This window comes from Bombus vancouverensis, chromosome 7 (genome assembly GCF_051014615.1).
Source record: "Bombus vancouverensis nearcticus chromosome 7, iyBomVanc1_principal, whole genome shotgun sequence".
Classification (NCBI taxonomy): domain Eukaryota; kingdom Metazoa; phylum Arthropoda; class Insecta; order Hymenoptera; family Apidae; genus Bombus; species Bombus vancouverensis.
The window spans coordinates 14946204-14966561 of record NC_134917.1 but is presented as its reverse complement, the minus strand read 5'-3'; the positions used below and the strand labels follow the sequence as shown (position 1 = coordinate 14966561).

Below are 20358 nucleotides of genomic sequence, written 5' to 3'. Positions count from 1 at the left end.
CCAGTCTTATTTTATTGACGGTCAGTGATGATTTGTTTCGTAAGGAGTGGGGTAATCAGTATCCCCCTCTCCCCTGTCTCTCATCGACGCTCAAAGTTTTGGGTACAGGTGTTTCGTTTTCGTTACGCTCAGATTTTTTAACATGCAAACTTACACTACCGTGGTATAGGAAATATCGTTTCTATAAGCAATATAAATTAATATATTTTATTCGAATTGCTCTTTATTTATACAATAGCATACCTATATGATATACACAAACATACACATCTAACATAACATAATTAACACTTTTCATTACTGTTCTTCATATTGTCCTTTAATATGTTTCCACAGTTTCTGAAACAAAAATTATAGATCATGTTGTTTGACTCTTATTTTCTTTTCTTTTTTTTTTATTTTAAGTCTAATATACCTGTTATGTAATGCTTTTTATAGGATTACTAAAATTGCATTCAACTTATGTAAATGAAATATTAATTTATATTACTTTACATAGCTTTATTCATACAATTTACAATAGCATACGATATATTATTGAATGCTTTATCAAAAACATAAAATTAAATGGGATTGAGCATGAGATTTATTATACAATGAGAAATAACTAGATCGAACTAGTACTATTTTAATCAATTTGTTATACAAAAAAATCAATATATTTTTAAAGTATACAATATTTCTTACTTGTATTTGTATATTTATACATACCCCCTCATTCAGCCTGTCGAATATTGTATCACCAATCATATCAAATCCCCGTTCGAAGAAAAAGGTGGCTGCTAGAATGCTCAATGTGAATGTAGAAGATCTTTTAAAAAGGTTATATATAAAAGCCATTATCTTGACTTCGATAACTTTTTTTTTGAACAAAATTATTAATTTTACAAGCTCCCGGTTTTATCGACCGCAAACAGCAGCACTCTTTATATACTATTCTTATTACTCTAATACAACAGTCGAAATGACGTAAATGATCGTTAGGTTATGTCACAAACCATATATAATACAGATCTATCGTTCAACGAAAATTTTTATCGTATATTTCATGTAGATGAGTACTTTGTGTCACTTGCAATGTAAATCGGTATTGAGCATAAAATAAAATTACAACCACAGAAAAATCTGTTACAAGTTACAACATTAATAATGATATGAAATTATATAGTACGGGGCGGGCCATTGACATACAATTGTAAATGGGATAGAAAGTGAAGAGTTCTATAAGGGTATTCGATTCGACAACGCGCCAGTCAGACATTTGCCAAACTACGTATTCAAATTATCAAGTACATATGTTGGAATACTTCAAATTGTCAATTAATGACTGAATTATAGTATTAAATTTAAATTCCTCTATCTTTTGATCCGATTCCTTTTCCGCAGTAACAATTATCTATAAAATAATACAAAAAAATCTATTTATCGCGATCTCGAAAGTAATTTAAAACAAAATTTAATATCTACATTTTCTTGTGTTTCTAATGGTAATAATGATACATCTAAGTAAGTAATTCGAAATTCTGTGTAAAACATTTTACGTTACATGAAACCATTGTTTCAAATTTCACACTTTTTCGAGCTTTTGTTTTTGTTTCATTCGCAGAATAAATTTTGAATTATATATAAAAAGAGTGCGATACGTATTTAATGATCTATTTTATTCGATAGAAATATTTATTTGGATTATATGATAATAACTTACACGAGATACATTTAACATTAGTTGCGGCTTTATTTCAAATATACAATTTTGTTATAACAACCTGTGTAAAATTTGCAGTTAATAATAATAAAATAGTTTATATTGTATGTCTTTAATTCGTATATTTTGAATTATAAAATTATCTTACAATTAACTTAAGTACTTGGATTTAGGTCTTTCCTTTTGAGAGATAGCTTATATTAAATCAGAGTCATAAAAATATATTTTGATAAATTATATTAAAATACCTGATAAAGTATATAACATTGTAATGTAATGGATTCTTTTCTATCACGTTATGATAGAAATGAATAATCAGCTAATAAACAATTAAGCCAATTAAATTACTTTCAAATAGTATCCCCATAGTTTGGCATTTAAATCTTGAATCTTTTTCTTGCTGCATTGTAGATTTTTAAGGATATTATGTACTTTTCAGATACTTTCTTAATTTTTTTTATTAAAATATTAATGTGATTTCATAAGAATCCCAAACAGTGTACATTTTAGTGATTTAAATCAAGTGCACAGGATGTAGTAAACAAAGAATGCAGCAAGAAAAAAATATTACAACAATGTATAGTTATAACTTGTTTAATAATTCAGTCATATCTGTAATGTAAATTAGACAGATTAATCTACTTAAAGGATGGCACGTACGTATATACACATAGTAATAAATTGAGTTATCACAGAAATGTGAGAAAATTTATCATGTAAATTACTACATTTATAGGATTTAAAAAAAATTAATTATCAGTAACTTTCTTCTTCCCATGTATCGTTCAATTTTTCTTACACATGTATATGTATTAGATACATATTTGTATCTCATAAGTACATTATAAAAAAGGTTCTTAAATTATTTTCATTATATATAAAATGATAGTGAAATAAATTTCACTTGTCTATCATTAAAAAACAATTTGTTTCATATATCTTTGTATAGTTATGTTTAGGTACAAGCAAATATATGAGTTCATATAATTCAGGATATAATTTGTTAAAATTGACAAGTTATATCCAATTAAATGCAGGTACTCCTCTTTTTGTAAGGTGCTCATTTAATATTTATCTATTTAAAAAAGTCTCTTTTCATATGAGAAAAGGCTATGAACATTTCCTTCTTGTTGAGCAGAATGTGTTCTTCTTTCGAACTTTAATTCTCCACTATACATCATAGATCTTAAGGTAGATATAGACTTTGCACCGATATCTTGGCATCCATGTTTAATGCCACATATTAGATAGGGTAAAAACTTTAAAACAGTTCCTCTGTCAACTATTGAGCCACTAACACCTTGAGCTATTTTCAACTTGTCCGTCTCATTGTGAAAGTACCTATCCATTACTGAACCTTGTGCATCTTTTCTATTCATAGCTTCTAAGGAGCCCATACCTCTATATTTCTTTAGACGTACACCATCACTAAAGAAATATTCACCAGGTGCCTCTGAGGTACCAGCTAATAAAGATCCCATCATAACTGTGCTGGCACCCAAACTTAAGCTTTTAATAATGTGCCCGATAGATTGAATACCACCATCAGCTATAATAGGTACACCAAATTTCCTTGCATATTCTGCAACTTTATATACAGCAGTTGCTTGAGGTCTTCCCACAGCCATAACTTCTTGAGTAATACAAATAGATCCACAACCCATCCCAACCCTTAAAGCATCAGCTCCAGCTTCTATAAGATTTTTAGCTTGCAAAGTTGTTACAACATTCCCTGCAATTACCTGCAATTCTGGATATTCTGATTTAATGTACTTAATCATATCAATTTGATATTTAGAATTGCCTTGAGAAGAATCCAAAACAATGACATCAACACCAGCTGTAGTAAGATGTTGCAGTCTTTGTTTATCAGCATTGCGTGTACCAATAGCAGCACCAACCAACAATTGTTTATTCTCATCCTTACTAGCATTTGGATAACTACGATTTTTTTTCAAGTCAGTCCTTGCCATTAAAGATACTAATTCCCCTTCCTCGTTGACAATTGGGAGTTTTCCTTTTCTAGACTTCTCAAGAATTACATTTGCCTCTTGTAATGTTACACCAGCAGTTGCAGCGATCAGATTCTCTAATTTTGTCATTATTGATCCCAATTTTATGCATTGTTGATCTGTTGTATTTTTCAAAAAATCAATATCTCTAGATGTTACAATGCCCAATAGTTTACCTCCAACTTTTCCTGTATTTGTGATAGGAACACCAGAAAAACCATATTTAGCTTTCACATTTAGGACATCTTTGACTGTGTGATTGGGTGATAGAACTACTGGATCCCTAATGAAACCATGTTTATATTTCTTGACCTAAAATCATAAAAATTGAAAAAAAGGTTTAGACACATTGGTGTAAAACTGGAATAGCTGAACTTCAGTTCAAGGGTCATAAAATTGTTCTTTTTATTTAAAACATTCAACTTTACAAACGCATAACTTTCGAACCGTTAGACTTTTAAAGTTAAAACTTACATTTTTGGATTTTACGCATCGAAAACTATTCAATGACAAAAAAAGATGTCAATAATTTTATGTCTCTTAAATCGGAGTTAGATTGGAAATTATTTACCGTCGATTTATATGTTATCATTGAAAACTAATAATGTTATTATTCGAATCGAAAATCGAAAATCGAATCGAATTCGAAAAAGATCATAGATACAGATAGACGAGATGAAACCTGCATTCCATTTATATGAATGGCAAATGTGTCTGTGAGGGAAGTCGTGAGTTACGATAAAAATTTCGCGGTTGTACTAGACAAACGAAAATGTTTAAATTAAAAAGTATATGTATACCTTATATACTTCATTGGCTTGATATTCAGGCGTACAATTATGATGTATTATGCCAATTCCTCCACATAGGGCCATGGCAATAGCCATGTCGGATTCTGTAACTGTATCCATGGGAGATGATACTAGCGGTGCTTTAATCATAATCTTCTTTGTCAATGGCGATAGTAAATCAACCTCATTGGCAGTAAAATCGATATAACCGGGTAAAAGAATAAAATCATTATAGGTGAGACCATCGCCGAGTGCGAATAGTTGTGCTGCTGAAAGTCCATCATCTGGTAAGGGTACATCTGCCGGTTTTGTATCACAGTTACCAATCATAGAGTCTGCCATTGCTTTTTTTCTTAATCGACGATTATTTGTGTGAATTGGTGTCCTTTCTTGTCGTAGAAGATTATTTGTACTTTAATTAATATTACAACTACCATATGACGAGATGATATATCACGCTTTTGTAACACTGACGTTAAAAATCGCGCGTCTTTCCCACTCCCACGTGCGTTGAACCGGAGATCTCCAGGCAAAATGACTGAAGTCAACGTGCGCACAGTGCATTTATAGCTTGTAGCAGCTGTAGCTTATGGCGTTACAGTTAACGGCCAGCGTGTTGTTGTTACCAGGTGGAGGGAATAAAGGGAAAGGTCTGAAGGTAGTGGGGGAAAGTAGTACAGTTAGTAACTAGTGACATGTTATTTGTATTGTAGATAAATGAAAGGATAATAACGGTGTCTACTTTAAACCGATCACTTCTTCCTTTGATGCCTGCAATTTTATACAAAATGGGATACGATGTTGTTCACATGAAATTAGGGGGGGTTTAAGTCATCATTTTACTCCTTTCGAAACTGTTTGGGAAATATAAGCCTTTGGATTTTGTGAGTTTTGTTCATTTTTGGAAAAATGTGTTGTACGTTCTAATTTATATCTCGGAAATTATTTATCCTATTGAATAAATTTTCGTTTAAATCGGAAAAATAGCTTTTTCTGAATAAATGTTTATTGTGTTGAAAAATTATGAACAAATTTTTATTTTGCAAATTCCACTTCAAGGTTGCGTTTTTAAAAATTCCGAAAGGTTATTGTCATATTTCTTCAAGTTTTCTCTATACAATAGCTAAATCTTGTGTAAGGTAGATGGACCGCGTGGTCCGCTTTATGGTCGGCTGACCGAACCGAACAGATATTAAATTTATTGTTTCAGTGAAATCTACAAAAGATTTTACTACAGGATCAATACCGTTATTTATACCTGCAACAGAATTTGGCTAATCCACCCTTGGCCAATAACAATACTTTTACAATAATCAAATTTCTACAAGTTCCCTCATTTTATGCTTATTTGTAAAGAAATGTCATTGTATGGTAGGACCCACGAAAAGATGGTAGATTCTTTCCATCAGGGTAGGATAAGAATGGGATAGAAAGAATGGCATGGATAGGATTATAGGATAATTTTATGAGTCACATGTTTGTTTTTGTCTAAGACATTCATAGCATGTCATACATGCGCAGAACGAGAACCTTCTTGCATTGTTTGTTACTTTTTTTATATTGAATTTTCAGACGGTTTCTTCTATGCTTTCGGTATATGATTATTGAGACCTGTTTATATGCCCCCTGCCCACTGATATGTATAGTCTAGTATAATATATACTGTTTATACGAGATATGAGATTACCATAAACCAGCTATACCGCAGTTGAAGCAAATTAAAAGAGACTATATATGCCAGCGCCGCTATCGTTCGACTGATGTATTAAGGGAAAATGGCGCAAAGTTCAAAAAGTGGAGTTTATAAGAGACTAAACTAATAATGTAATACAAAAATATATTGTTATATTATGTATGTAATACGATATACGAATAGCAAAATAGTAATACAAATTGCTTGAAATTCAAAAAGGTTAACTACAGCAAATGAAAATAGTGTTACTGAAATACGTATATAAATGTAATATGAGGTAATATGAAGTAATGATTAATGAAGTTCACAGAAAGGGAATAGTGAATTTAAAATATTTCTAACATCTCTCGTTTAGTTTATTATTATGGATAAAGAATATGTACTTATACAGTTATATCACATCGTATCTATTAGTGAAATGAGGGCGAAGGTGAATACAGGGAAGTGAAGTACACTGGTCGAACGATAGTGGCGCTACATACTAAAGCCATGATATAAAGTCCAAGATCAAATCGTTTCATGGAATCTTGTATTCATAGAGTACATATCTGGTAACGCTAGTCATAGGCAAGGATTACACATATATGTTATATATACGTAATCTTACTTTATACTAGATCAGTTATGTTAGAAATTAAAAGTGCAACATTAAAATGTTAAAAGGATTTTATGAGAACTCAAGCCATGTAATATATCTATTTTATACCTTATCTGTAGTAACATAAAAGCAAGAGAAATGATGAGCCACGTCAGCGTCTGCTCAATTTCAATTAATAAGCAACTTCTCTTAAAAGTGAGTGACGGTGATCAATGCGTGTCATTCTTGACAGATTGTCATTGTTCTGTCAGAAGTTCCGGGAGATCTCTGTAAATTTTTCGTATAATGGCACATCATTTTGAAAAATTTTTGGTATGAATTTATGTCGAATAACATGGAGCCCGAGGAGGACGAAATATCGTTGGATTCCAATGTCCCAGAAACAATTACGGAGATGTCAGATCCTATTGAAAAGCCTAACCTAAAAGTTAGGCGAAGGAATGTAATTGAAACAGTAAATTTTGTATCAAAAGAAGAAACTTCTGATACGAAAAGTGATGTACCTCTTGTAAGAATGTCCGATTCTACGAAGGCATGGTGCGATAACATTATGCCGCAAATACCTGACATCGCAGATTTTAGTTTGTCAGGTAAACAAAACGGAGCGTTAAATCACGAGGACGATAACAGTTTATTAGAACATAATTTTGGTGATACAGAGCCATTGACGAATAGAGAACGGATGAAGATAAGTGTTATTCGAGGAAGCGTCGCCAATCCGAACCTAACATTAGGAGAACTGAAGCTACTGGGTTGCAGCAGTGAGGGTTTAGTTAATGGTATTTTATTGACATGATCATGCATTATTATCAATAAGAAACCTCTACATGAATAATACAATGTAATTTGTTGTTATACCTTTGCTAAATGAAAATTGTATTGTACAAACTTATTTAAGATAGTAAAACATACACTTATATATAGGTTCCTTATTGAAAATAATTTTATATCATGTAATTAAATCTTGTAGTCATAAAGATGATCTATAGATGATATACGAAGAGCTTTGTGGCCAACACTATTGCGGCTCTCGGAAGAAACCACTTTTTCTGTAACTGGACTAGAAACTATACATAGTCATATACCAAATGAGGTCTACCAACAAATATTAAAGGATGTAGCACGCAGTGGTAGCCATATTTCGCAAAATGCTACACAACATGAGATTGATCATTTTCACGAACAGTTAACACAATTAATGTGTTGGGTTCTTCACAAACATTCTATGTTGAAGTTAGTATTATATATACATTTACACATCACATGCAACATTTCCATATTGTTATAATTGTGGGAAAGCTTGCTATAGACATATGTATGTTGATAATACAAAATAAAATAATACGTACTTAGTTATTACCAGGGATATAATGATATAGCAGCAACTGTACTTCTTGTCATGGGCTTAGAAAAAGGTTTGCGTGTACTTGAAAGCATTTCTTTAGAATTCCTTGAAAGATTTATGGAGAAAACAATGGAAAAAGTGAATCAAGAATTATTTTACATATTTGCACTCTTGGAGAGAGTGCATCCCACTTTATTAGAACACTTGGAAAAGTTTGTATAATATAAACATATATTATATATATTTGATAAATACAAATTTTACATGATATTTGTACAGAATTTTAAATTGAATCTATTTTATGTTATAGTGTAGAATTATTTCCGCATTTTGCATTGGCTGAATATACAACATGGTATGCGCACAAGTATGCGGAAAATAGAAAACTGTTACACAGATTATTTGATTACTTTCTTGGCAGTCCCCCACTGATGCCTCTTTATCTAAGTACTGTGATCGTAGCACATAGAGCAACAGAAATTTTTAATACTACGCCTGATATGGGTCACACGCATAAAGTTTTATGTACTGTGAGTAATGTTTAATAAAGTAAAAATGCACTAAAGTCTGTTTATTTTACATAAGAATTATCTTTATTTATAGTTACCGGACGATCTACCTTTTGAAACGCTTCTAGTTGAAGCAAAAAATTTATATCGTGAATATCCACCTGAATCTATAAGTAACGATGTTAGAGAATTCGATCGAAAACGAAAATGTAAAGAACAAGAATGGAAAGCAAAGGCAGAAGCAAGTCGTCAAGAAAGAGAAAAGCAACGTCAACTCAGAATTGTAAAATCAGCGCCAAGAATACCGTATCGTATCAGAAGTTACAAAACGATCACGGTAGTAACTATTTTGGCTCTGGGATTGTATGCCTTTTTAAGATCTTCATCTGGTCTTAACTGACATTAAATGAACATAATCTATTTAGATAATAGATTCATTTCTGTGTCCTTGAAACAAAATTCCATTTTATTTATATGCCATTGGTTTGGTAAATAAAACAAATTGTTGGGCACACAAACATAATGAAATAATGATGTACTATTATAAAATACACGTGATAATGACCGTTGGTAATCTTATTAATCAGTGATTAAACGAATTTGTTTCTGAATGTGTTATAAGGAACATATTGAGCATTCCTGTGCTGCCTTTATGCTGTGTTCTTTGAAATCGATATGAACATTTTGTGCACATATATTTACAGTGTCAGAAATGTAAACAGATCTTTGAGATTGAAAGGAAGGGCAGAGACAAAGCATACATGTGCTTGCAAAAAAATATATCTGTAATATGTATATTTTGAAACATTAAAAAAGAATTTTTAAACGTGAAAGATATATTTGTTGTTTAGATTATTATCGTATTTTTACGATCTGTGATGCAAGTATGTATATATTCAAATTTGCAAGTAAGAATTAACTTAGTATAACAACAAACTAATGGTTACTAATAAAAAAATATAATTTTATAATTCTTTTTATTTCCGTTTATACATTTTCAGTTACATTTCTCTTTGTCGTGTGTGATTTTTATCTGAGACTTATTACAAGAAATATATATTGCTGTGAACAATTTGTACTTTCAAAGGCTTTGTTAAGATTTAAATGTAAACAAATTAAGTTATATTATAAATAGAAAAATCATATAATGTATGTTCTAAATGAATTTGTACCTGAGATATTAAGATAGGAAAAATGTGCTAATAGATTTTTAATATATTACATAGATATTATAATGAAGAATAAAATTTCAAAAGTAATATCAATGTCTAAAAGTATAAAATAAATAAAAGCTATAATATATCTTTGTAACTGTTTAGCCATAGATAAACAAGAGTACAAAGCTGGAGTGTTATTATATTTTTCTAATATTAATATTTACTTAATGGAAAATATACTAATAGTTGTATATATGTACACATAATCAAAAGAGTATTATTTCTAATTGTAATTTCTCATCGTGATCATTATCGTATTTCTACAATTTATTACATCTTCTAATTATTTGATTTGGCAATTACACTGTAAATTATATTTAAAGACACAATTCCTTGAATAATATCATACTTTTAAAAGAATTTTGATATAATTTAATACAGAACTATTGTTAAGAATTTCCATGTGATTTACACCAGGGAAGACTTGAGAATAAACTTTCCGTTTTTGCTTACCCTGCCAATACTTACAACCCTCTAAACTTCTTAAATTTACAGTACCATCACCATCACCAGGAATTAACTGAGGAGTTCCTTCTATTGATATACCAGGCTTATAATATAACCTAGGAATAAGTTATATGTAAACATGTGAGGAAGCTTGTAAATTGCTATTAAACTGATGATAAGGATAGAATTAACATACTTTTCTACTGTATCTATGCCACTTCCATATAAACAATGAACCTCAACCTCTGGAGCAGTAAAATCTAATTGATATTTTTCATTATCTTTCCTAAATTCCCAACCATTTGGAACATTTATATCTCTACAAGATTTAATAAATATCATTTTTAATAACATAAGAAAACTATTGAAATATTATTAATACTAATAATTACATAATTCATTAATTATCGTATATAGTATATCTTACATCAGATAATCTTGTAAGGTGAGTAATGTGTAGTTCTTTTGTTCTGACTGTACCAATATTTCTGTGTCTTTCCAGAATAATCTTGATGGTAATAACCATCCTAAGCTAGGACTAGTTATCTGTTCATCTTTCAGAATACTTTGGCGTAAAAGGTATGCGCCTAAATCATCTCCTACAAGAGAGGATTAATAAAAGTATAATTGTTTATATATATAACATGCATACATATTATGCGTACTTCATACCAACTGCAAAGACTTTAAGTGCTTTAACACTGCCACCCCAAACAGCTGAAAGAGTAATCAGACAATTGATGTATTTATCTTTCCACTTCTGAGATTGACGTTGTAAGAATATAAGTGACATTGGTCCACCCATACTGTGTGCTAGTAATGTTACAGGGACTTGATTATTATTGTTATATGTTTCTTCAACCAAATCTTTCAATCTATTGAAAAACATTTCATTTTCATCTAAAAAAGTGATTTTCTCTTTGAATCATGGTAAAATTAAAATATAATGATATCATGTAAGCACAACTATGTAATATATATTTTAATAACGAATTATACATACTAGGTGCTTTTCTAAAATCATAAGGTGCACCACGTAAAGAATGATTTCTGACGTATCCAAGTTGATTCACTAGCATGTTACCAATGTCTTTAAAGTATGCTCCAGGAGAAGCTTTACTTGGATCTAAATATTCAACAACAAATGGATCACCCCAACCTGGTATACGTATATCAACACCCTCTTGATTTCTTGTTGTTCTTGTAATATTGTCATAAGTTAATTTCATATTGTCAATCTAGGATGCAGTAGACATAATAAATAAATAATTTGTTATATACTATTAAAAGTATAAGAAATATAAAATATGACAACAATTACCCAGCAGTCTATGATGACTGGTACAAGTAATTCTAAATTTAACCAGATATTAAAATATTCAGTAGAAACTTTCTCACATAAATAATGTACGACTGTGGTTTTGTTGATTTTTGCTTCCACTTGACTGCCACCATCGCCTGGAACTTTTAATACAATAATTATATTAATTTCAATGTTCAAAATAATGCATTACGAAATTACTTCATATAATGAAAAATAATTACCAAGTATAACGGGAGATATTTGTTTATTTCTAGAATGCCACGACTTTACAGATAGAAAGCAAGATAAAGAAATAATCGTGTATATAACAAGATATAAACGCATTTTATGTTAAACTCTTCTACTGATTAGATATGCAATGACATTAAAATTGTACATTTCAATTTATATTGTATAATTGACACCACTATTTGGGATAGCCGTTGATTCAATTACAAACACATACAATAAACAGATCGTTGCACTAACAATGAATTTTTTTCTTTTGGTCACGTAGCTGATAATACGCAATCAGCTGATGACGCACACATTTGAGATTCACCAATATCGAAAATATCGTACTCAATACGATAGTCGTCGATGAGCATGGAAAACATTCAGCCAAAAATGAGTTCCAAGAATTGTTACCTCTAGCGGTCAAATGGCTGAACTATACGCACATTTCTCTCTCCAGTGCAGTTGGTACTTTTGATGGGAGAAACCTGTATATATACGACAAGAGGGGAAATTTCCACATCTTGAAAATGACGTCATATTCCAGGAATTTTTCGAAACTGAAATTTTCGAGATTTTGACCAGAACTTTGAACTTTATGAAGCGATTTTGTATGAAGAGGATATGATCTTATAGAAGGTGACACTGTTTCGATAATTCTTGGAGTTTAGTGTTATCTTTAAATTCCTCTTAAATTTCTTCCTCTTTAAATTCCGCATGTTCTTCGCCATTTTTCGATTTCATTTTTTGAATTTTGGTGGGCTTTTGTGGGATTCGATACTGAGAAGAATAAATAACAAGATTGTAAAATGTTGCAGAACTATTCTGATTTATTGAAACTCTTTCCAAATACATTCTGTATAAGTAGCTTAAAATAAGTAATCTCATTTTTTACTTTCATTGTATTATGTGTTTCCATGAAAATCGTTGCTGCTGGTTGCTGTTGGAGGCTGCAGCTGCTTCTGGTATTATGATTATTGCTCCTGTCCCCAGTATGTTTGTAATCAATAACAAAATGCAATTTATTTTCAATGTTTATGTTTCTTTCTAGGTGCGGTAAAATCACTTTCACACCTTCATGTGCATTTTTAACAATGGCGCCCAACTTTTTACAAGAGTCCCAAACACATAAATTTCTATTTATAATTTTTCCCGGCAATGGATGTTTTGAAGATTAATCTGATAGGTCTACTTTTGCAGCAACTCCCACCCTATACAGTGCGCACATTTTTTCTTCGGTAGACGGTACGAATGCACTTCCCCTCTCGCCGTGCATACGCATGTTACTCCTACCAAGCACCTGAGAAGAAATATGCGTAGAGTTCGGCTGGTGACCGCTAGAGGTTTTCATTCTTAGTGCGCATATTTTGGTTGACTTTTTTAACATTGCATTGGCGATCTTCCTACTCATCCCTAGTACAATCTGTTATTACATACATCTACTGTAAGATAAATATCATGATAGAAGCTTGTCTTATATCTGACAAAATAAGTTATAAGACAAAAACAATTGCGCAAAATGCAGTATTATCGTAGGACAAATGGTTAAAGCTGAATTGACTGAACAAAAAGATTATAAGATATAAAATAATAACATAAAAACACAAAACAGAACAAAATACTGTTGAATGGAAGACGATATTTACGAAGTAATATACGCGCGCGCGCGCGCGTGTGTGTCGGTGTACACACACACATATATATAGACAACGTTTGAAAGTTCTAACCTAAAATTTTCGAATAATGACTATTACGTTATTTTTTAGCTGATAAATATCGAAAGAAATGCGGATAAATATTGTGTTGATATAAAGGAAATTAAAACTTTTGTTTAGTAATATATAAAGATGCCAACAGTTATAGCACTAGATGTGTCTTTATCAATGAGGCGTCCTATATTAGGAAGCGGATCTGGTGAAAATAATCAAATTGAACAATTAACAAGACATAACTTAGCTGTACATGGCATAAATGCATTATTACATTATTTGCAAGCAAACTCAAAATTAGAATTTGTGGCTTTAGTAAGTCCTTTCTCAATAATAAATAGTTCCTTATTACTTGTATTACTTGTATGTTTTCATTTTACTTTAGGTTGTGTTTTCCTCATTGTACGAAGTTATTTGCCCATTCACTCGTGATTATGATAGCATACGTTCAAAATTACAAAATATCGAAGAATGTGACAAGACTTGTATTGAAACTGCTCTTCATGGTGTTAATAATGTTATTATGGCAGAATGGGGTAATACTACTGCTTGTCAAGTAGTGTTAATCACTGATGGTAATCCTGGAGTAGGACCGATGTCTTTAGGTGATTCTTTGAATTCCTTAAATGTAACAAGAGATGTAAATCCATTTCCACTACCTTTTCCTTATCCAGGAAAATTAAGCGTTATATGCCTTGCATCACAACAAGGTATGTTATAATATGATCATGCAATATTTCAGTAGTCTTAAATATGTTAAGTAATTTTAATCTTTTGTCAGATGCTGGTTTACACGCTGGTTTACCACTGTACCAACGTTTAGTTGATCTTGCTGGTGGTGATAGCATAGTATTAGTGCCTGAAGCTCCACTTTCAAAACATTCGGTCACAACTTGTTTTCAAAAATTATCAGAAGCTAATTATGTGTCTTTTCAAGGATATTTGAAGTGTGGAAATTTGGGTTCTCGCATTCTTCTTTCACCAGCACCTATGGTAAATAATAAAATGTAAAGGAAACTTACTTCAGGTTTTAAGCAAAGTTGTTACATTTCAGCCATACACTAAGAAGACAGATTTTGAATTAACATCTGGGTTAATGATATCAAAAACCATAGAAATTTGTGGATTTATATCGGTAGCAGATGTTGGTAGTCCTAGTGCTATATCTAGACATTTAGTGTTACCATTAGCCACAGAAAAGAGTCCAAGCATGCAAGGAATATCTTTAGAAGAAGATTCAGATACGGATGAGAATGGAGATGAAGGAAAAGTACCATCCTTTTGCGTGTTATTACATGGAGCACTAAAGGTAACAAAATTTCAACAAATTCAATATTTTTTAATTATATAGAAATTATAGAATAGATATTTTCTATAGGTTGAAAATATGGTAGCTCTCTGTTTGTTAAACAGTGAATGGTATGGATTTATATATTCATGGGCAGATACAAAAAAAAAGTCAAATTTAATGTTAACAGTATTAGAACCAGGTTTAGATGTTGTGCCTTGGTTAGGTAACTTCAGCAATTTAGGTCCTATTGATGCAGCTAAAGGTACTGCTGTTAGTTTTCCAGTTAGGCCAAATGACAAAAGGAGTTATACTCAAAGTGGACCTTCTTGGATTCGTCAAGGCGGGTTACAGTCAGATATTCAGAAAATTTTAAGGCATGCAAGAAAGTTACCTGAGAAAACTCAAAACTTCTATAAGGTAAAGTAATAAGAGACAACACAAAATTGTTGCGAATATTCTTATTCATAATATTTTTATATTTTTCTGCAGGAGGTGAATCGATTACGTAAAGCTGCATCATCAATGGGATTTATAGAACTTCTAGAAGCAGTGGCTTGCATTTTAGAACGAGAGTGTACATTATTACCTCCAAATCTTAATCCTGACTGTACAATTCAAATGGGTCATGTAGCTTCATTGATAAGGAAACCAGAGTTTCTAGAGCTTAGATACAATATACCACCAGCACGTACTAGATTTCAACATGGAGGATCGTAGATGAAATAACAACATATCTGTGACATATATATATTTATATAAAATAACAATCATTTTTTTACATTAAGAATAAGTTTAGTATTTTAAATAGTGATTTATTAAATACTTTGGAGATACACACATACAATTATAATTTTTATATTACAAAGCTTATTGTCTATTGTTTTTTCATATCCTCGATAATATAATATAAAATTTCATATAAACCTTTTGCAGTTTGTACACTTGAATACTGATTGAAATCTGGAACATGAACAAATAGTGTTTTTTTAGGTGCAATCTGTAGAGATTTATAAAATATGTATTCACATAAATATCTTCCTGCATTGTATGAAATACAAGCATTGCATTTTGTTTTGTCTGAACTTTCATTAATTATGTTACAAATTTGTTTGGCATTGATTTTAGTTTCAAAAATTTCAGATTCAATATTACTTTCGTCTGGACATTTGTTAAATATATCTTTTCTTAAGTAACCATTACTATGAGCACAACATTCTATAGTTAAACATCGTGCTTGGCGACTTACTCCTAAATGTAGAACCACCTAACAAAAAAAAAAGGGAAAATAGAAAGTTGCTATTCGAGTGGTAAGGTGTAACTTGATTACAAATCAAAATTTACTATAGGTTTATACTCTTGCCAAAACTTTGGTACATATTTAGTTACATCTTCATACGAAACTGGAATCTCTTTTACGATTACTTCAACATCCATCAATTCTTTCGAGTTAATGCATAGTTTATTTAATTCTTTTGCAGCTTCCCAGCTAGCGTTAACGATATGATTATCAAATGGACCAAATCCGGTTACTAATACTGTGTACTTTTTATTAATTTCCATTGTTAAATTCAATTATTTCACTTGAAAAAGCACAGTTTCCTTTATTTCAATAATATTCGATTTACACAAAACTTTGCTGTTATCATTTTGTCACAAGTTGATAAGAGTGATCTCATAAAGATCTGTCAATAATGGAAAAAATGCTATTTCACTTACTTAACCATAATGTTCTATCTACATTCATTTATTTGATTTCATTGTAAATTGCATTTTTTTTTATATCAATTTCTAGGATATATGATCAAGAACGTTTATAAACATCAAATGAATATAGCCTTATAAGACATTTGACGTATAATATTATAATTTATTTGTGAATCTAAAATATATTTTCTTTGTCGAATGCGTGAGTCGCTATCTAGTTTGTATCTTACCAATGATGCACAAGAGAGAATCAGTTGGGGAAAATGGCTGACGATACATTAGGTGATGTTTTGACAATTTACTCCTTTCATTACATTAATTGAGAGAGAAGTGTGTTATATTTTAAGATATGTCTTCAATTGTATTGTGAAATACGTACTTTGGTGAAGACTAAAAATATTTGTCGACACACGTGCCTAAATTGAAGAGGGAAATCTTGTCAAAACTTGTCTGGACGTGTTTCAACTAGCTGCCATTAAGAAATGTTCATTATGAACGTCTGAATAATTCTTTTCTATAGCCTTTGTGAAGATATTATGCTATAGGATTTTTATATTGCTGGTAAATATGTATATGTAATTAAAATTCATATCTAAAGTAGATGAAATTTATGTTTGTATTAAATAAGTCTCCTTTTGTTAAAAATTGATGCCATTTTACTTTAAAAAGAATAAATAATTGTTTTACAGGGAAATAACAATTACTTGCAATATTTTAAAACTAGATAGTCTTCTATTTTAATTGATTTTGAAATAGTATACTTTGTTGTAGATAAACGAGACCTCCTTCGATTGAATCGATTGGCAAATTTATCTGATATAACAATACAATGATATTGTATAACGTAAAAGTGTTAATAACATTTCTGTAGAGGAGAAATGGAAATGAAATACTTTTGAGGGCAATAAGATGCCTGTCAATCCATTCAATAATGGGACAGCATTTCGCTAGTCTCAGGGAATTTTTTAGAATGGATGGTGAAAGGCAGTCTTCCGAAACATGTACTAATGTTATCCAGCCAACGCAATTAGAAATGATGAATCAAGATGATATAGAAAATTTATTGAATTTAAGTTTGATTCTTCATGAAGAATGCAAGACAGATGGGAGTTTGGATAATGATAATTTAAATTTAGACCTAGATAATCATAATTCTAAATTTGAAACTTTATACAGTCAACCAATCGAGACACAGGATTCAAAAAAGATTTATAATAATGGAAATATTACTAAGGAAATATGTTTTAAGCAACAGGAAGCGTGTTGTAGTAGTTCTGGGGGTAGTAATACTAGTAGTAGTTCTGAAGATAGTCCTATAAATCCTCCTTTAAGAAGATCTTCTAAAACATTATCATTTGGAAAACGAAAAGGTAAAAAATATATTTTTTGTCTTTCTCATGTTTATATGTTTGTTGTGGATTTTATTAATTTGTGTTATAAACTGATATGAAATTTAATATTATTAGGTAAACAACGTAATAAGGATCAAAGTCCAGTGTGTACTCATATTTTATCTTCGAAAAAGAAACGAAGTAGCTGGGTATTAAAATTTAACTGTGCTAAGAATAAAAGTTCTAAAAGTACAGATATTATTCCTGGTCAAGGAAATACTAGTTTAGATTGTGTTTGCACTGGTTATAGAAGAACCGAAGAACACCCTATGGGAGCTGGTGTTATATTTAATAGTCGGTCTGCTCCTCAAAGTCCAGTGCTACGACCGCTTCCTCCCAGCCCTGTGATCGACCTTTCAAGATTCAATCCAGAAGAATTTCCTATGGAAGTATGTCTTATTGCATCTGTAATAAACTTGTGTATTAAACTTAGTACTTAATAGTCTGCATTACAGGATTGTGACAAAAGAGCACGACTACAACGTGCACGAGAAATGGAGGAGGGAGTCGAACCTCCTCCGGGTTATAAACCTAATTATCCTTCGGCAATTCAAGTACATCCAAATGGAATAACAGTAGACAGTTTGGCAGCTTTGTTCCAGGCGCATGCCGGTATACAAGCTGCTGCTTTGACAGCGTTATCACAAATCGACTTTACGTTAATTCCAAATATCGAGAGGCCAGCGCATACGCAGGTAGATCGATTAACTTTTACCGGAAAAGAAGGAATAATTGATTTGAATTAGGTTGGTGATTATTAACCCGTATTTGTATATATTTTCACAGGTTGATTATGTTCATTGTCTTGTGCCAGATCTTAGATCAATTACGGCTTGTTCTTTTTATTGGGGTAAAATGGATCGATACGAAGCTGAACGTTTATTAGAAGGCAAGCAAGAAGGTACATTCTTGTTACGTGACTCGGCCCAGGAAGAATTTATTTTTTCTGTTAGTTTTCGAAAATATGGACGATCTCTGCATGCCCGAATCGAACAATGGAATCATAAATTTAGTTTTGATTCGCACGATCCGGGAGTTTATGCTTCAGAAACGGTATGGAATATAATTGAATTTTTAAAAATATAAGTATAAGAAAAAGTACATGTAAATAGAGGTATACGATGTAATCTCTTTCCAGGTGTGCGGTTTGATCGAGCATTATAAGCATCCATCGTGTTCTATGTTCTTTGAACCTATGCTTACAATACCATTTCATCGAAATTTTGCTTTTCCTTTACAACACTTATGTCGAGCAGTAATTACTACACGGACGACATATGATGGTATAAATAAGTTACAATTGCCAAAGACGCTTAAGAGTTATCTCAAGGAGTATCACTACAAGCAAAGAGTACGAGTTAGGCGATTAGATACTGAGAATGATTTACAATCAGATGGAAGATCCATATCATATTTACCTTTAATATAAATCTCTGTATTCATATTTAATAGAGTTTGTCAGGCATTATTTTATTGATTTTGCATTCGCATCTATCACTTTATTACAGTGATATATGTCTTATATATAATAGCAGAATTAATATCACTGCACGGGTATCGATATATATATATAAAAGCTATAATTAATTTTTCGTGAATGTTATAAAACTGAAAAAGCTATTTCATTTTTTCTGGTAGTATCCGTCCTTTGATTTCACGTTGTAATATATTGCATATTTCCGATTATAATTACATTTGTTCGATGTGTATCTCCATGATCGCAAATATTTCGGATAATTAATTTAAGAGTTTGCAAAAAGGCCGATTTGGAACTACTACTTCTTTGTTTATAATATTACAATGTTAAAGATTAAAATTATGTTTGCAGAACACTTTGCGCTTAATAGAAAGATCACAATACATATTAGCAAACAAATCATACGCATATTCTACATAAAACGAAACATTAGTATAATTGACATAGTAGTTGTCATTTTTCATTTTATCATGATCTCTTACATTTGCATCACAAATACATCTATATGTTAATTGAAAAATAAGAAAAAAGAAAAAAAACAGTACCATGTAAATACATTAAAATAGCAGTTTGAAAAATATTGCATATTATAAGTTTTATGTAATTTAGTATTGAAATCTTTCTTATCGTGTCTTTTTTTAACATTTATTTGTAATTTAATTTAATCGATATTCGTTTGAAGTATAATTTGGTTTATACATTATTTTAATTATGGTTAAAAAGGATTAAAAATATCTGAAATCCAATACCATTGTGGTGCTTTATATCAGCATATACCTGTTGACTTTTATTTTTCGAAAAGTTTGATCTTCTTGCTCTGTCTATTTATATGAAATGCCAGTTGTATTGAAAAACTGTCTGTGTTGATGTTTGCTGTTATTAAATACAGAAAATAGCAAGAATATGTTCTGAATGTATGTAATTATCTTTGA

General features: G+C 31.0%; 7 protein-coding genes across 11 annotated transcripts; 3 read left to right on the top strand and 4 right to left on the bottom strand.

The window, feature by feature from the left end:
- Positions 1-193: 193 nt before the first annotated feature.
- On the bottom strand, positions 194-846 carry ox (ubiquinol-cytochrome C reductase complex subunit oxen). Its single transcript, XM_033336871.2, has 2 exons — positions 712-846; positions 194-339 (listed from the first exon to the last, which is right to left on the bottom strand). Exons 1-2 carry the CDS (start codon positions 838-840, stop codon positions 298-300), a joined length of 171 nt encoding a protein of 56 aa, XP_033192762.1. The 5' UTR covers positions 841-846; the 3' UTR covers positions 194-297.
- Positions 847-1764: 918 nt separating this feature from the next.
- LOC117156955 (inosine-5'-monophosphate dehydrogenase 1b-like) lies at positions 1765-5422 on the bottom strand. 2 transcript variants are annotated; one of them, XM_076619819.1, is made up of 3 exons: positions 4518-5422; positions 3894-4029; positions 1765-3836 (listed from the first exon to the last, which is right to left on the bottom strand). In XM_076619819.1, the coding sequence occupies exons 1-3, from the start codon at positions 4848-4850 to the stop codon at positions 2785-2787; spliced, it is 1521 nt and encodes a 506-aa protein (XP_076475934.1). In that variant the 5' UTR covers positions 4851-5422; the 3' UTR covers positions 1765-2784. The 2 variants fall into 2 exon arrangements, with proteins under 2 accessions (XP_076475934.1, XP_033190535.1); XM_033334644.2 differs by having other exon boundaries at positions 1765-4029.
- A 1303-nt stretch (positions 5423-6725) lies between these two features.
- Positions 6726-9486, top strand: LOC117157234 (TBC1 domain family member 20). Of its 3 annotated transcripts, XM_033335252.2 has the most exons (6): positions 6728-7389; positions 7459-7578; positions 7789-8032; positions 8153-8356; positions 8455-8674; positions 8748-9486. In XM_033335252.2, exons 1-6 carry the CDS (start codon positions 7122-7124, stop codon positions 9051-9053), a joined length of 1362 nt encoding a protein of 453 aa, XP_033191143.1. In that variant the 5' UTR covers positions 6728-7121; the 3' UTR covers positions 9054-9486. The 3 variants fall into 3 exon arrangements, with proteins under 3 accessions (XP_076475935.1, XP_033191053.1, XP_033191143.1); XM_033335162.2 differs by having other exon boundaries at positions 6727-7578; XM_076619820.1 differs by lacking the exon at positions 8153-8356 and having other exon boundaries at positions 6726-7578.
- A 127-nt stretch (positions 9487-9613) lies between these two features.
- Positions 9614-12241, bottom strand: LOC117157485 (lysosomal phospholipase A and acyltransferase). Its single transcript, XM_033335564.2, has 7 exons — positions 11863-12241; positions 11639-11781; positions 11321-11555; positions 10990-11217; positions 10745-10916; positions 10514-10636; positions 9614-10433 (listed from the first exon to the last, which is right to left on the bottom strand). Exons 1-7 carry the CDS (start codon positions 11963-11965, stop codon positions 10214-10216), a joined length of 1224 nt encoding a protein of 407 aa, XP_033191455.1. The 5' UTR covers positions 11966-12241; the 3' UTR covers positions 9614-10213.
- A 940-nt stretch (positions 12242-13181) lies between these two features.
- On the top strand, positions 13182-15719 carry IntS14 (integrator complex subunit 14). The gene is made up of 7 exons (XM_033335031.2): positions 13182-13503; positions 13621-13878; positions 13949-14273; positions 14345-14556; positions 14618-14872; positions 14942-15271; positions 15344-15719. The coding sequence occupies exons 2-7, from the start codon at positions 13702-13704 to the stop codon at positions 15569-15571; spliced, it is 1527 nt and encodes a 508-aa protein (XP_033190922.2). The 5' UTR covers positions 13182-13503; positions 13621-13701; the 3' UTR covers positions 15572-15719.
- On the bottom strand, positions 15646-16782 carry LOC117157976 (pyroglutamyl-peptidase 1). Of its 2 annotated transcripts, XM_076619822.1 has the most exons (3): positions 16196-16782; positions 16101-16118; positions 15646-15814 (listed from the first exon to the last, which is right to left on the bottom strand). In XM_076619822.1, exons 1-3 carry the CDS (start codon positions 16412-16414, stop codon positions 15740-15742), a joined length of 312 nt encoding a protein of 103 aa, XP_076475937.1. In that variant the 5' UTR covers positions 16415-16782; the 3' UTR covers positions 15646-15739. The 2 variants fall into 2 exon arrangements, with proteins under 2 accessions (XP_076475937.1, XP_033192299.2); XM_033336408.2 differs by having other exon boundaries at positions 15646-16118; positions 16196-16778.
- A 16-nt stretch (positions 16783-16798) lies between these two features.
- Socs36E (Suppressor of cytokine signaling at 36E) lies at positions 16799-19781 on the top strand. Its single transcript, XM_033334904.2, has 6 exons — positions 16799-17119; positions 17330-17928; positions 18025-18338; positions 18405-18644; positions 18736-19002; positions 19088-19781. Exons 2-6 carry the CDS (start codon positions 17490-17492, stop codon positions 19376-19378), a joined length of 1551 nt encoding a protein of 516 aa, XP_033190795.1. The 5' UTR covers positions 16799-17119; positions 17330-17489; the 3' UTR covers positions 19379-19781.
- The last annotated feature ends 577 nt before the right edge of the window (positions 19782-20358 follow it).

Bases quoted from the DNA above. Each gene is read 5' to 3' on its own strand.
- LOC117157485 (XM_033335564.2), bottom strand. From the start codon at position 11,965: ATGCGTTTATATCTTGTTATATACACGATTATTTCTTTATCTTGCTTT. The intron at 10,917-10,989 runs GTATGAAGTACG...CCTCTCTTGTAG, and splicing joins ACTTAAAGTCTTTGCAGTTG to GAGATGATTTAGGCGCATAC. The intron at 10,434-10,513 runs GTATGTTAATTC...ACTTATTCCTAG, and splicing joins GGCATAGATACAGTAGAAAA to GTTATATTATAAGCCTGGTA.
- ox (XM_033336871.2), bottom strand. From the start codon at position 840: ATGGCTTTTATATATAACCTTTTTAAAAGATCTTCTACATTCACATTG. The intron at 340-711 runs GTATGTATAAAT...TTTTTGTTTCAG, and splicing joins TCGACAGGCTGAATGAGGGG to AAACTGTGGAAACATATTAA.
- LOC117157234 (XM_033335162.2), top strand. From the start codon at position 7,122: ATGTCGAATAACATGGAGCCCGAGGAGGACGAAATATCGTTGGATTCC. The intron at 8,357-8,454 runs GTTTGTATAATA...TTTATGTTATAG, and splicing joins TTATTAGAACACTTGGAAAA to TGTAGAATTATTTCCGCATT. The intron at 8,675-8,747 runs GTGAGTAATGTT...CTTTATTTATAG, and splicing joins CGCATAAAGTTTTATGTACT to TTACCGGACGATCTACCTTT.
- LOC117157976 (XM_033336408.2), bottom strand. From the start codon at position 16,414: ATGGAAATTAATAAAAAGTACACAGTATTAGTAACCGGATTTGGTCCA. The intron at 16,119-16,195 runs GTAAATTTTGAT...TTTTTTTGTTAG, and splicing joins GGCAAGAGTATAAACCTATA to GTGGTTCTACATTTAGGAGT.
- LOC117156955 (XM_033334644.2), bottom strand. From the start codon at position 4,850: ATGGCAGACTCTATGATTGGTAACTGTGATACAAAACCGGCAGATGTA. The intron at 4,030-4,517 runs GTATACATATAC...TTATGATTTTAG, and splicing joins AAGCCAATGAAGTATATAAG to GTCAAGAAATATAAACATGG.
- IntS14 (XM_033335031.2), top strand. From the start codon at position 13,702: ATGCCAACAGTTATAGCACTAGATGTGTCTTTATCAATGAGGCGTCCT. The intron at 14,274-14,344 runs GTATGTTATAAT...ATCTTTTGTCAG, and splicing joins ATGCCTTGCATCACAACAAG to ATGCTGGTTTACACGCTGGT. The intron at 14,873-14,941 runs GTAACAAAATTT...TATTTTCTATAG, and splicing joins TATTACATGGAGCACTAAAG to GTTGAAAATATGGTAGCTCT.
- Socs36E (XM_033334904.2), top strand. From the start codon at position 17,490: ATGGGACAGCATTTCGCTAGTCTCAGGGAATTTTTTAGAATGGATGGT. The intron at 18,645-18,735 runs GTAGATCGATTA...ATATTTTCACAG, and splicing joins AGAGGCCAGCGCATACGCAG to GTTGATTATGTTCATTGTCT. The intron at 19,003-19,087 runs GTATGGAATATA...ATCTCTTTCCAG, and splicing joins GAGTTTATGCTTCAGAAACG to GTGTGCGGTTTGATCGAGCA.